The 13245-nt window shown below is 39.8% G+C and overlaps 1 protein-coding gene across 2 annotated transcripts in view; it reads right to left on the bottom strand.

Moving 5' to 3' along the window:
* dmd (dystrophin) overlaps positions 1-13245 on the bottom strand; it is a 1415828-nt gene that overhangs the window by 1243840 nt on the left and 158743 nt on the right. The window contains exon 1 of one of the 2 annotated variants that reach the window (XM_052015086.1): positions 2513-2769. The exons of the other annotated variant lie outside the window; for it this stretch is intronic. Coding sequence (XP_051871046.1) covers positions 2513-2579 — 67 coding nt within the window. The 5' untranslated portion in view covers positions 2580-2769. Of the gene's footprint in view, positions 1-2512; positions 2770-13245 lie in introns of those variants that run through there. 2 annotated transcript variants of the gene reach the window in all.

Genomic DNA, 13245 nt, shown 5'->3' with positions numbered 1-13245 from the left:
GTTTTTGTAACTTACAGTAATTTTTATATCTTTATGTCTTGCACTGTACTGCTGCCACAAAACAACAAATTTCACAACATACGACAGTGATAATAAACCTGATTTTGATTCTGAATATGGTGACAGACGAGCACAGGATATGCCAGACACAAATTTCAAGCGGAGAATGTTCATGTGGGAATGGTAAAACCTGACGGTATCTTAAACAGCACACCATTAACCAAACTTTTCAGAACACCTCATGCTCAAAACAGACTTAAAACTGATGAAAAAGCAGTAACTGCAGTTGGCTATCGCTGGCAGTATGTGTTCTCAGTAGCTAAATTTATACATCTTCTAATCCCTATGGAATTGTAAAACATGCTAGTTCAAATAACACGTTGCTCAGGTGAATGAAACTCAAGGTGAGCACCTACAATGAAATATTTGATGCATGCTCCTCAGTTTGTCTTTTTTTTAAGTGGTACTTTTCACGAACAATTCTTTGTGCTTGGATATTTTCCAACATCCTGAGAAGAACATCACCAACTTTGTGTGCACCTTGTCCACTTTTGAATGGCAATCTTGCCTATCTGCTCAACCAGTTTTTGCCACTTTATGAAATTGTGGCACAAAATTTTCCAATATTGCACAATGAATCTGTTTCTTCTTCAGCACTTCCTTACTTTCACAGTTCAAAAGAAATTCTTAAGTTGCAATCAGCAATGTGGTGACCATGCATCCCTTTGCAACCCTTTCCACCCCGATCAAGGGAAAGATGAAATGACATTTGGCTACTTACAAATCATTCTTATTGTAAAATGCTCAAAAAATATTACCTTTATGTCCTGCAAGATGAGTAAGCCATTTACCATTTGCTCTATTGTCATAAAAAATTAATTTTTTTATACATGTTGATTCCCTCATTGAATTTTTCAATACAAACTAGATTGTAAAATAATATGCTGTAACAAAATGATTTTTCTGCATCTATTTTAATCTTCTGTGTATGTTCCAGTCTTTATTTCACATTCCAAAATTTTTAAACATTAAAAAAACACTTGCACTCTAATTCCTGGATTGTTATTTGGGAATTTTTCCATGCGACTGGCTGCTCAGCTAGGTTGATGACATCACTATTGCAGGGTTCATGTTAAAACAATGCCAAGAGCATCTGATGTTGAAAAAAGGCAAGTCAATGCCACAGGGAAGGCCGCTTTTTTGTACAGAACTTTCTCCAAGTTTGGCATTCAAAGCTTTTAATTTACCAGTGAATGCAAAAGCCAGGGCGTTATTCCTGTATGTCATACAGATTTACTGTGATACACATATGTTAGAGTACACAGATATGAGCTATTATATTCTATGGCACCCACAAAGCTCTCTGCAGAGCAGCAACTATTTATCACAATCAAGGTACCACCTTCAGTGACATCTGAACATCCCCCAAACAGGATTTCAAAATGCTTTTTAGCTTCAAGGTACACTCACATTCAACTCCAAATTGATTACAAATCACAAGAAAGGAACATTGTTGTAAACAAGCATAATGCACACACTGACTGGGACAAGTTATAAAGTGTACATTTGAGTTGAACCTTAACATAGTCAATAACAAGCTCTCAAAGTAAATGCTTCCAATGGCCACAGGAGAGAAAACAGCACACATCGCAGCATTAATTTCGGTAAGGCAACATTATGGTGAGGGGTATGGCTTCAATGTGAATCAAATTCTGAGAAACAACAAAAAGGTAAACATGATCAGTTATAGAAATACAGAAGTATGAAACAGCCTTAGTGTGCAAAGATTCAGTTGAAAACAATGATAACTCTGGCACAGGTATGACAGTCAAATGCCCTCCAGTGTAGTAAATTTTATTTGCTGGTGCATTCCTAAATCACTTGGAAAGTAGATGCGAAATAATTGTAGCAATTTGTTTCACAGGTTCACAACTGCACTGTCGCTTGAAACTAGCATCATAATTCTTCTGTGTCAACAAGTTGAGGAATCTTTGCAACATTGGGCTTACATACAGACAATGCAGTCCTTCCATCTGAAAAGGACACAAGCTGTCATGAAACTAATTCACATTTTCTCTCTCAAACTCTAACCTTCCTCACACTATCTTGTTCAGTAAAATGGAAAAACAAAATACGCAGCACATATTTATGAAGCCAAGCACCAGAAATTTCTGTAGGAACTTCAGGATTTACGGTCTTTTAATACAAAGATGACAGCTTTGGTAATTACCTAAAAAGATTAAGCTACGATTATTTTCCAAATAATTAGCACTTGCTAAATAACATTTTACATCCATTATGGTCACAGAAATGCATAAATACCAGTTTACTTATAATTCATACATTTAACAATGTCCTGAAATAAATTAACTCTAATAGGGAGTCCAGAGTGCACAAGAACAAATTGCTCAGTTAAGCACTGCTATTTTCATTAATGTGTCCTCATGAAAAATACAGCAGAAACAAGAGAATTTAAGTCGGGATAAAAAATTATCCACTGGTTTAAACTTACAGTTGCCTTCAGAATCCTCACACCAAAACATTGCTGGTGACTGCAGTTTATAAGACACAAATGCCATCAAGTGCTCTAAAATTAGAACTATTCATTTCTGTTATACGCGTGTTCTTTTAGTCTTTATAATGCAATTTGAGGAATCGGCTATCGTTCCCTTAGCTTGCATACATGCATCAAAACAAATCAACTGCCCTTGAAAGGAGAACTCTATAGGGGAGCAACGATCAGGCTTTCCAGTCACTGATGTCGGCACTGTTGAGGCCCCAAGATGTTTCAAATTCCAGACCTTGCGCAGAAGCAACAAACTTCCTGCCTAAAAGTATAGCTATCCACATTACAACTTCCTATTGACAGTACATATAAGGATTTGCTCGAGTAATGGCCTAAATACTAGCTTCAAACAGTGCAGGGCAGCTGTCACTGTAGTTTGGGCAACAGTTTATGTACTCTCCCACAGAGAAACTCCTGCCTTTCAACACTACAACAAGTATTCTTCTTGCATGCAATCCTGAACTGTTTGGGGCTACTGTTCACTATAACAATATGTAGATTAAGAAAAAACAAGTTGTAACTGTGGAGATTTAAACCTTATTTGGTGTAATAATGCCATGCTGTAATTAAAAATAAATTCCAAAAATTAAACTTTTTCTTGTTTGAAACAAGATCAGATGGTGCAGCATTTTAAAAATAGTTTTGGTGAATAAGCTTTTTCCTGATTCAATTGGGCTCACTTTTGACAATGACAATGCAAGCAGGATAGCATCGTACTTTTCAGATAGGTTTGTGTGGAGAACAACCTTGCAAAATAATGACAGACTCTGAGGTCCCACAGTATGCACCAACATGAAAAATGTGTATAAAGTCAATGATTACAGGATAAAAAATTATAGGGGCAACTAGGGACTCAGCAGCACTATTCTGGAGACAACAAGAATACTTTCTGCAGCTCACATGCACTGAATGCTGCATGTTTCCAGCTCAATACCAAAACCATAAAGCAGGCACGTCATGCTGACAAAAAGACAATTAGCTTGCTGTTTATTTATTGCTGGCAGTGCTGCAGTCAACTCCCACTCTTAAACAGGTATGGCTGAAGCGATGTAAAGCAATGAGGAAGGGTCATCATCAATGCAATTCAAAAGGGATTTTCAAGTACTTATACATTTTTCTCCTCAAAAGGGAGAGGTATAGCAGTAGGTAAAGGACACTGGGTGACTTCAACCTTCTTTAGAAAGTGGTTGCTCCCAGACATTCAAAGGCTTTCTTCCAACGATGCAAGATGACTTGAGGAGAATGAGCAGAGAGCACATGCAGAGCAAGTCAGGCCATTTGAAAATGGAGCAGGATGGTCACAAGTGCACCAATATGCAGGGAGCAATTCTTCTACCTGTAGCACAATGAGGAACAGTGTGTGCAATCTCTTCATTTCATGAAGGAGCACTTTCCTGAAATCTGCCACCTCCTCTTGCCAAAATGCAATTCTCCTGTGAGCAGCACAGCCCAGCTTTAACGGCATCGGGCACTGCGTATGTACATTAGATGGCAAGATTAGTAGCCAAGGTGGGGTGGTGAGACGGGGGACGCGTGAGGGAAAGAGAGCAAGAACACGAGTCAGAGTTGAAGTTGCAGGAACACACAATGCTGCATTCTGGTGGAATAATCCCATTCATATCCAGATACTTTGCACACTCTGGCACCCAATGTCCAATCTCAGAGCAACTTTCCAGGCAAAAGTCTTCCCTAATTCAAGTGCAATTTAAAAAGACAGAATAACATTCCTAACATTTGTCTTGTTATTTTACAAGTGTAAATCAAAATGGGAATACAATCCTCCATTGAACTTCATCACTGCTGAGAATTATAATAGGAAAGGGCTGTAGCACTGGTTGCCAGTCACTAATCCTGATGTCTCACATTGGATAGGAGAGAAAAAAAATGTCCACCTATCATCTACCTGTCTGTCTGTCTCACTCCACCCCCTCTCATCTTTATACTGTCTACCTTCCCTCTCCACTCTCAGTCCTAATGCAGGGTCTCGATCTGAAATGTCCACAGATCCTCTCCCTCCACAAATCCTGCTGGATCTGCTGAGGTCCTCCAGAAATTTTTTTTTTGCTCCAGATTAAAGGATCTGCAGTCTCGTGTCTTCACTATTATTCTTGACTTATCTATGCTCTTTTGCATTTGTCCCTAGACTTGAAGTGTTCCATTTCTCATCTGCAAATCCGTTCATTTTTCCAGGTGAGTAAAGTGTATTTCTGCCATTTGCACTCGTTGGGAAAAGGGCAGGGGAATGGCAAAGAAATGACTGACCATACTCCATCCAATTCTCAGGAGTCCAGCATTCATCAGTTGACTTGCCATGTTTGGAAGTCCCTGATGCAGGTCTGTACTGCATTTGATGCATCAACTGGTATAGTTAAAAGTAGTATGTTGGAATACTAAATTAGCATGCCCAGGAATTATTTAAATCCATGACTACTGTGCAAATTTTTAAAAGTTTACAAATCATCCCAAGTGCCATTTAGATCATGTGCTCCAGCTTCAATTTGATGAGAATGTTTTCCCTATTTTTTATATACATCTCAGCCTTCCACCATGCAGTCTGATTGGCCTCATTCCAGCTGACAGTCAAGTTCAATGACATTCCCTGACTGCACTGATTCATGACAGATTTTACATTTGGGTTTATGCTAACAATGGGTGTGTGTAATCTTCAGCCTAGCTTCACCTCTGAGAAACTAACATAGTGACCAGCACATTTTGTTAATTCCACCCTTAAAGAACTTCAGGATCATATATTCCTTCCTTGATTATGAAAATTAAAGCTTCAACTCATTTAACAAATATTTATGCATATCAATCACAATGGCGTGAACTTTTAGCTGTGCATACAATTGGGAAATTGTGCCATGCAATGCAATTCTTTCATTTGTCACATTAAAGGTATTCCTCGAACTAAATGTGATGAACAGGTGGGGTTTTGGTGTTGCTGCAAAGTCTTCCACTTGTAAATAAACTGCTTTAAAAAAATCATAAGAAAACTGGGCCATTTAAAAGTTTCATCAGTATACTCTGATCAGTAAATGATAGATCTTTGACAAGAAAACAAACTTTGTAAGTCTGTCACTGCCTGTGGGGCTCAGAAAATGAGCGCAATTGGAAAGTCTTCCCAAACCAAGTCTTCAGCAACTTCCACCTGGTCCCAGTGAGTGAGAAGGAACCATTCCAGGAGCAGGGAGTCTGGAACCAGTGATCATTTACCTGCAGTCATGAATTCCTTACACTTTAAATATACCTTATGCCGATTCCAAAAGAATGCTTCGTAGGAAATAGAAAATACATAGCAGGGATTGACGAATTCAGATTTTTTTAAAATTGCCCAAAGAACTGCAAAAATACACAAAAGAAGTCAAGTTGTATGCCACATATTGTGAAATATCCACAAGAATTTATATCACAACACACATCATTAACTGTACACAGTGGAAGATACATACTTAAAAGGCTTAAACATTTCTTTTGAAGAGCAGAGAAAAGTGAATAAAAGCAGGAAAAGGCCATCGGCCCTTCAAGCCTGCTGAGTCATTCATCAAGATTATGGCTGATCTAACTCACGACCAGTTTCCAGCATTATCCCCATATCCTTTGATTCCTTTAATACCCAGAAATCTATTGATTGCTGTTTTGAATGAACACAGGTGACTGAGTCTCCACAATCTCAAGGATACAGAATCAAATAATGTTATGTTCTGAAACCTAAGCTGGGGATATGAAATTAAATATCTTAAGTTGAAAGTATGTTAAAATCTTTAATAAGCTATATTCAGATTACCACTACAAAATGTAACTTCATTAAAGAATTTCTCTGTCAATCAATATTTATGATATTTTAGCATGAGAATTTCTTGGCAGCAGTCACACTCCACATTCAAGAAGTGATTGTCATTTTCTGCTAAAGAACATCTCTGGGTTCCTGCACAATCAACACCCCCCCCCCCCCCCTCCCCACCACTAAAACACTGGGAATCTGGGCAAATTCTAATGCTTGTGGAGTCTGTAGCTCTCCGTTCAAGTAAAGGGCCGCTGTCACATCACAACTACAGCGGTGGACTGGAAATTACACTCACTATCCGGGCACATCAACTAGAGCTGCTTGAAGTAAACCAGACACTAAACTGTTCAGGGTCATTGTGATCTTTACCTCCATGTGCAGGTTAACAGATCTGCAGAGGGAACTCTGACCACAGCAGGTGATAGAGCTTAGCCACTCATGAAACACATGGAGATCCTGAAAGATTCTTGGATGCAGCAGCTCCTGGCCAGAGCACATCTTACTGTTCTGTGGCCCTCCTGCAGACCCTCTTTGCCTGATCCTGAAGGACTAATGGTACCCTGACTAAAGCACACACATTCCTCCGTTGGCAACCTTCATCTTAGTCATCAGTAAAGAAAAAAGGCAATTACAGTCCACTGATCACAAGTTCTCCTTCAAGTGGATCCCTAATAAACTTCTGAATAATTGAGCATCCAACAGGTGAAAAGGCCGCAATCCATCCTGATGTTCACATCTGGTTTTCTCTGAGACCCTGACCATTATTAGCTTGTACACGTGACTCAATGAGCATTGCACTAAGAGTCAATGCAACCGCTGCTTACTCTGTTCACTTCTGGTATTGTCCAGGGTTTGACTGCTAAACTGCACCTGCCCCACCTTCTCATGAATGTCAGGACCTTAACTCTCTGAATGATTTAAATCTAATTATTTTCAATCAGATTGTGGCAGACCTGTCAGTTCAAATTCACTAAACATAGTGCTGAATCAAACTTTCATGATTGACTCAATGAACCAAAATTGAACCCAATTTATTCTATGAAACCTAAGAGCGATTCTAGTTTAGGCCTGATAATCAGAAGCTACTCCAATAAGTCACCAGAAATACCACAATATTTTTCAATTCAATGCATGGGATAAATAACTGTTCCACAGTGTAAAGATGGTCTTAAAGCCCTTCATTAAAATTTCCTGGTGCATTCACACAATGCTCAGTATACTCTTCAAATATAGACCAATTTTCTAGGCTACCATTCGCTCTCCAAGTCCTTCTTTGTGCAAATCCCATCGTAACAGAAGCAACTGATCATGGGCATCTCCCAAGCCAGCTTATGTCAGGCATCATGAATGAAAGAAAAGTGGAGAGACAAATTGTTAGCCTTTAGGTGGGTCAGACATAATTTATAATGGCTTTAGTGAGAGATATTTTTTTAAAAATTGCTCAAAATGGAGACTGCATCATGCACAAAATTGCAACACAAGCACCATCCTAAGACTCATGACATTCATGCTGTAAGATGCATGGTGAAAAACAGTACCATCATCCTGCCCCAATTCACAGTAACACTTTCCATGGCGTATCATTTATTACATCCCAGTTGATGCAAATGTGAATTATAACTGTTAATATCATGAAACAATCAGATGGTTTGCCAAGAAAATCATTTAAAAAGTGACTTGGAGGGCATGACATGGTAGCCACACGGCAGCAAGATGGCCAGCAGTGGGAAGTAATTATACCAGATTATAACATCTGCAAGAAAGGTAGTGAAATAGTAGAGGAGCCGCCTTCATGATTAAGGAATGAAATCACATCATTAATGAGAAAGGATATAATGAGTAAGTAAGCAGGCAGTAGAGACTTTATGGGCAGAATTAAGCAATAGAAAATGATTTAAGGCTCTAGTGGGAAATGTGTATAGCCCCCTTGACAGCATGTTACTGACAGAATGCATATGGGTACTGTAGCACCGTGGTTACTGCACTAGCAGTTATTGGCTAATGGAGACAAGAAGTTGAATCCCACCACAAATTAAATTTAGTTAATTAAATAAATTCTGTAATCAAAGCCTAGGAACACTAACAGTGAAGGGATTACTCTCTTTACTTTGGCTAAAGAGGACTCCAGAACCAAAACTGTTAACTACCTTACAGCAAGCCCCTCGGTTGAAGGATAATGAGTGTGGGCAATAAATACCAACCTTGTCAACATCACAGCTATTCAGGTTCTAGGTTTTTCCAAATGGTCTCACATCACACAATGGGACAAAGACCATGCATATTAAACTGAACAAATATACCAACAGGAAAAGACACTGTGATACAAAACCCTAATCAGTAATTGCTAAAAAAAAAATGAATCCCCACCACATTCCTTGCCTCTGATCTCCATGTAGTACATCCACCCCGCCTCAGGCCTCCCTCACTAGCCCCAATTAATACCTCATCTAATCTTTCCCACACTTTTGGCCTCTTATACCCCAGGCCCAGATCTTCAGCCACAGACCCAGAAGGCTTTCATATCGGGTAGTAGCAGCCCAACCCATTCCCCCATTCTCTGGGTAACCCTACCTGACAGGCCACAATCTCCATCCACACACCACTTTCCCCCTCAATCAGGCTTTGATCTCTGGATTACGGAGCAGTGCAGTTTGGAGGGATATGGGTCAGACACAGGGAATTGGGACCAGCTGGGTGGGCCCCATGGTCAGCACAGACTCACTGGGCCGAAGGTCCTGTATCCGTGCTGTACTGCTCTCTGACTATATTACACATAGCAACTCACAAGCTGTAAAGCTAACAGTGTGACATAACTGAACTATAACAACAACAACTTACTTCCATATAGCACTTTAAATATTGGCAGCATGATCAAGGAAAATGCTTTTAATCATCCTTCAGCTATTAATAAATTAATTGCTATAGCAGTTGGAGTACTAGACCTGCAGGTAGGTAGTGGAGTAGGAAACTGAAGCAGGCCTTGATAAGTGATCAATCTAAATCATTAAATAAATGTGATATTAAGGATTGCCAAATATAAATTAGCACATGAAATTTTAAAGTGCATTTACATCGCAATTATATAGCACAAAAATGTAAGCTGAGCCTTGTACAGCATATTTAACAATAAATATCCCAGAGTAAGTTACCCAAAGGTGGATAGAATTATAGCAAGGGTGGATGGCATATACAGCACAGTTAAACAAAATTCAGGTGACAAGATGGGAGTTTCAGAAAGTTTTAAAAAAAATGGTGAGAAGAGCAGAAGAGTGAATACATTAAGGGAAAAAAAATTCCCAAACGTTATGTGAAGAAGCTGATCACACTGGTACTAATGCTCTTGGTGAGAGGGAGGAGGAATTTGCAGAGAACAGACCCAAGAATTTAAAGATATAGGGTTCTCCCAGCTGGAGTGGCTACTAAGCTGGTGGAGGGCACAGAAATTAACAGACTTTCATCATCAACAATTAGTGAATATTATCGACCGATCAATCTGGGCTTCATGCAGACTCAGATCCCAAAAGTGCCATTTAAAAAAAGACCCACTATTGTCATGAGCTTGAACAGCAGTTCTTTGGCTCCAAATAATTTTTATATATTTGTTTAATCAGTCATTGCTGATGGGATGATCTGGGGAATGGCCATGAAGAGCCATAAAGCTGACAATGCGACAGGACTGAATTATAACAACAATAAAAACTTACTTCTATAAAAGCACTTTTAACATTGGAAAATGTACCAAATTACTTCACAGAGTCGCACTAAATCTAAATCAGTAGATCATTAGGCAAGACTGCTTCACCAACTTGTTCTTTTTGCATTGATCATTACTTGGAGACCTTTGTTCTATTGGTTGCGGGAACTTCCTCCAATCCAATACATTCAAACACAAATTAAAAATGGGAGATGCATGCTTCAGGTCAACAGCAGTGAGCAACACAGTGCCAGGCACAAATAGCAAATTGTCAAATGCCACTGGTGCAGGGACGAAGGGTCTGCAGGAGGAGGAGAGGGAGAAAAAGTTACAAAGAAAGCCAGCCAGAGAGATATGTGGAGAGGTTCAAAGAAACCAATTTAAGGTTTCCTGCCATGCTGAGAAATAGTGTGGAACACAAGAAAGGGTCAGTTGAGAATAAACAAAGTAAAATTTAATATATACACTGTTAATTCACTGTTCCTCACTCTACAAGTTCAGCTCAAATCAAAGAGAGAAAAAACATCTCACAAAGTTAAAATGGCAGCTGTATTTTCCATTGCAAAAACAGAGAAACAAGTACTTTATAAACCCTTCTGAGAGATCTTCCAGCAAAATTAGCTGGCATTCAGGACCAGTGTGATTTATATACACACAGTAAATCTATAAACAATAAAAAAAAATCAGTGGAGAAATTTAAGAAGGGCATGAATGGAGAGACTTTAACCAAGACATTCTGCAGAGATGCTGGCAATCTCTCAAATTATTAATAAAAAATAATCTCAGCAGGTTAAAGATTATTGGATAGATAACCACATCCCTTGGGAATTTTGCTTATTTTGCAAGTGACAGTATTCCACCACACTCCTGACTTGTGCCTTCTAGATGGTGGGGCATCAGGAAATGCTGCAGGATATCCAGCCTTTGGCCTGCTCTGGGAGCTATTTTATTGCTGTGACTGGTCCAGCTGAGTCTCTGGTGAATGCTGAACCCCAAGTCGGTGGTGGCAGTGAATTTGGCAATGGCAATGTCATTGAATGTCAAAGCTTAATGGTTATACTCTTGTTGGAGATGGTCATTGGCTGGCACTTCAGTACCACAAAATGTTTTGAGACACAAATCGCCCAGGTGGATTGGATTAATCTATTCACAAAAAGCAGAACATACCTTGAAAATTTTCCACATTATCAGGTTGTTGTACTGTACTGCATCTGAACTGGAACATCTCAGATGGAAGATGACTAGTTCTGAGCACAAGTCTTCAGTGCTGCAAATGAGGCATTGAATGAAGCTACAGCTTCATCCATGCTATATCCAATGTGTCAACCATTTTCTTGAATCCAGTTGGAGTGAAATGAATATGCCACAGTGGAGAAGAAGCTGAAATGAATCATTTTCTTGCCACTTCTGACTGAATACAAGTAGTCTTGTCTTTAGCATTCGTATGCTGGATTCCATCATTATTGAGGATAGGGATGTTCTTTGACCCAATCCTCCCTTGAGCTGTTTAATTGGCCACCAATATGATGACCAGATGTGGCAAGGCCCCCATTGGTTCTGAGATTGCTCAAAGTTACCTATCGCACCTACTTTACTTGTTTAGCACACATGTAGTCCTGTGCTGAAGCTTCAGCAAGCTGGCATGCCTTTCTACACTCTTCAGTACACCACATTTGAGCCATGGCTTGACATTAAAGGTAGAATGAGTAAGTTGTTGGGCCATGCTGTTACGGATTATGCTGGTGTACATTTCTGCTGACAGTGATTATAATGGCTGACATTGCCTGGATACCCAGTTTTGAAGTGCCACACCTATTGAGTCTATCCCACTGAGCACCAGTTATCCTCTGCATGAAGATGGGGCTCTGTGTCCATGAGAAGTGCAGTAGTCAAGTGTACCAAAGTTGTCATGGGCAGATGCACCTGCCACAGGCTGAACGCGAGGACAAGTCAAGTGGATTTACCCTTCATGTTGGTGTACTCGCTACCTGCCATAGACCCAGTCAGGCAACTACATCCTTCAGGATTCAGCCAGCTCTGTTAATGGTGGCTTAACCGAGAGATTCTTGGTGTTGGATAATGAAGTCTCCAACTAAAATGACATGTTCTGCTCTTGCTTTCCATTGTTTCTTCCACATGTCGTTCAAGAGCCGAGGGAGAATGTTAGATGGTCACAAAGAGGTGGTTTCCTTGGCCAGGTTCAACCTGATGCCAGGAGACTTCATGGGTTCTGGTGTCTATGATTGGAGCTCCATGAAATATTCCCTCCTGCCTATATACTTCAGTAGCACTACCTCTGATGGTTTGCCCTGCTAGTAGAAGAGAACATAGCCAGTAACTATAATGGAGAAGCCTGTCATGTTGTCTATAAAAGGTATGATTCTGCGAGGACAAAATGTCAGGCTATTGCAAACCTATGAAGCTTTTTTCTTGTTGTGGGGTTTCTCTTCCAATTTAGAGACCAATTCACAGATATTTCTGAGGGAGGACTTTGCAAGGTCAACTGAGCCATCATTTCATTGCCACAGCCACAAGCTCAACAAAGATCAGCTATTCCAGTATTGACTGGCTATCAAATTAGACACAGTTCATGGTGTGTGGTATCATTCCACAGTGGGACCACTCATGAACAATGTTCAAAGACTCTCTGTTGAACATTGCCACGTAAAATGCAAATGCAATAGAATCATGAAATTGTTTTCTTTCCTTATTTAAGTTACAAACCAATTTAAGGGATGCAAGGATCATGCAGGATAGAGTACACTTCAGCTACAGGATCATTCATAAAATTATTGAATGGGGTTTCAGGAGCCACATAGCCTATTCCTGCTTCCAATTTCTTATAAAGAATCAAAGTGTGCACAGTTCTTGTCACATCCATTTCCCAGAGGTATGCATTTTGCTTTCTTGATTCTGCCATTTCAAATTCTAGGACTGTGGGTACAGTGCCCTCAATTATCCATTGGTGTCCTAAGTATGTTGTTTCCAGTGACCCTGCCAAGTTTGTCCAAATGAAGGGTTAATTATAAGATTTATGAGACTATAGACAAAGCAGCTGTCATAGCTAGCATCTGGTTTTAATTGGTGGCTGGAACAAAGCAGATGCAGTCTTGTCAAAGTTGAGTGAAAGATTACTTTGCTGACGAATAGAAGTGCCCAGAGTGTCCTTTATCTCACCCATTCCCCTCATGTTGTCTGTTT

The sequence above is a fragment of the Pristis pectinata genome, chromosome 4 (genome assembly GCF_009764475.1).
Source record: "Pristis pectinata isolate sPriPec2 chromosome 4, sPriPec2.1.pri, whole genome shotgun sequence".
NCBI classification, from domain to species: Eukaryota; Metazoa; Chordata; class Chondrichthyes; order Rhinopristiformes; family Pristidae; genus Pristis; species Pristis pectinata.
The sequence above is the reverse complement of the archived record's forward strand: the minus strand, read 5'-3'. Positions and strand labels throughout refer to the sequence as shown.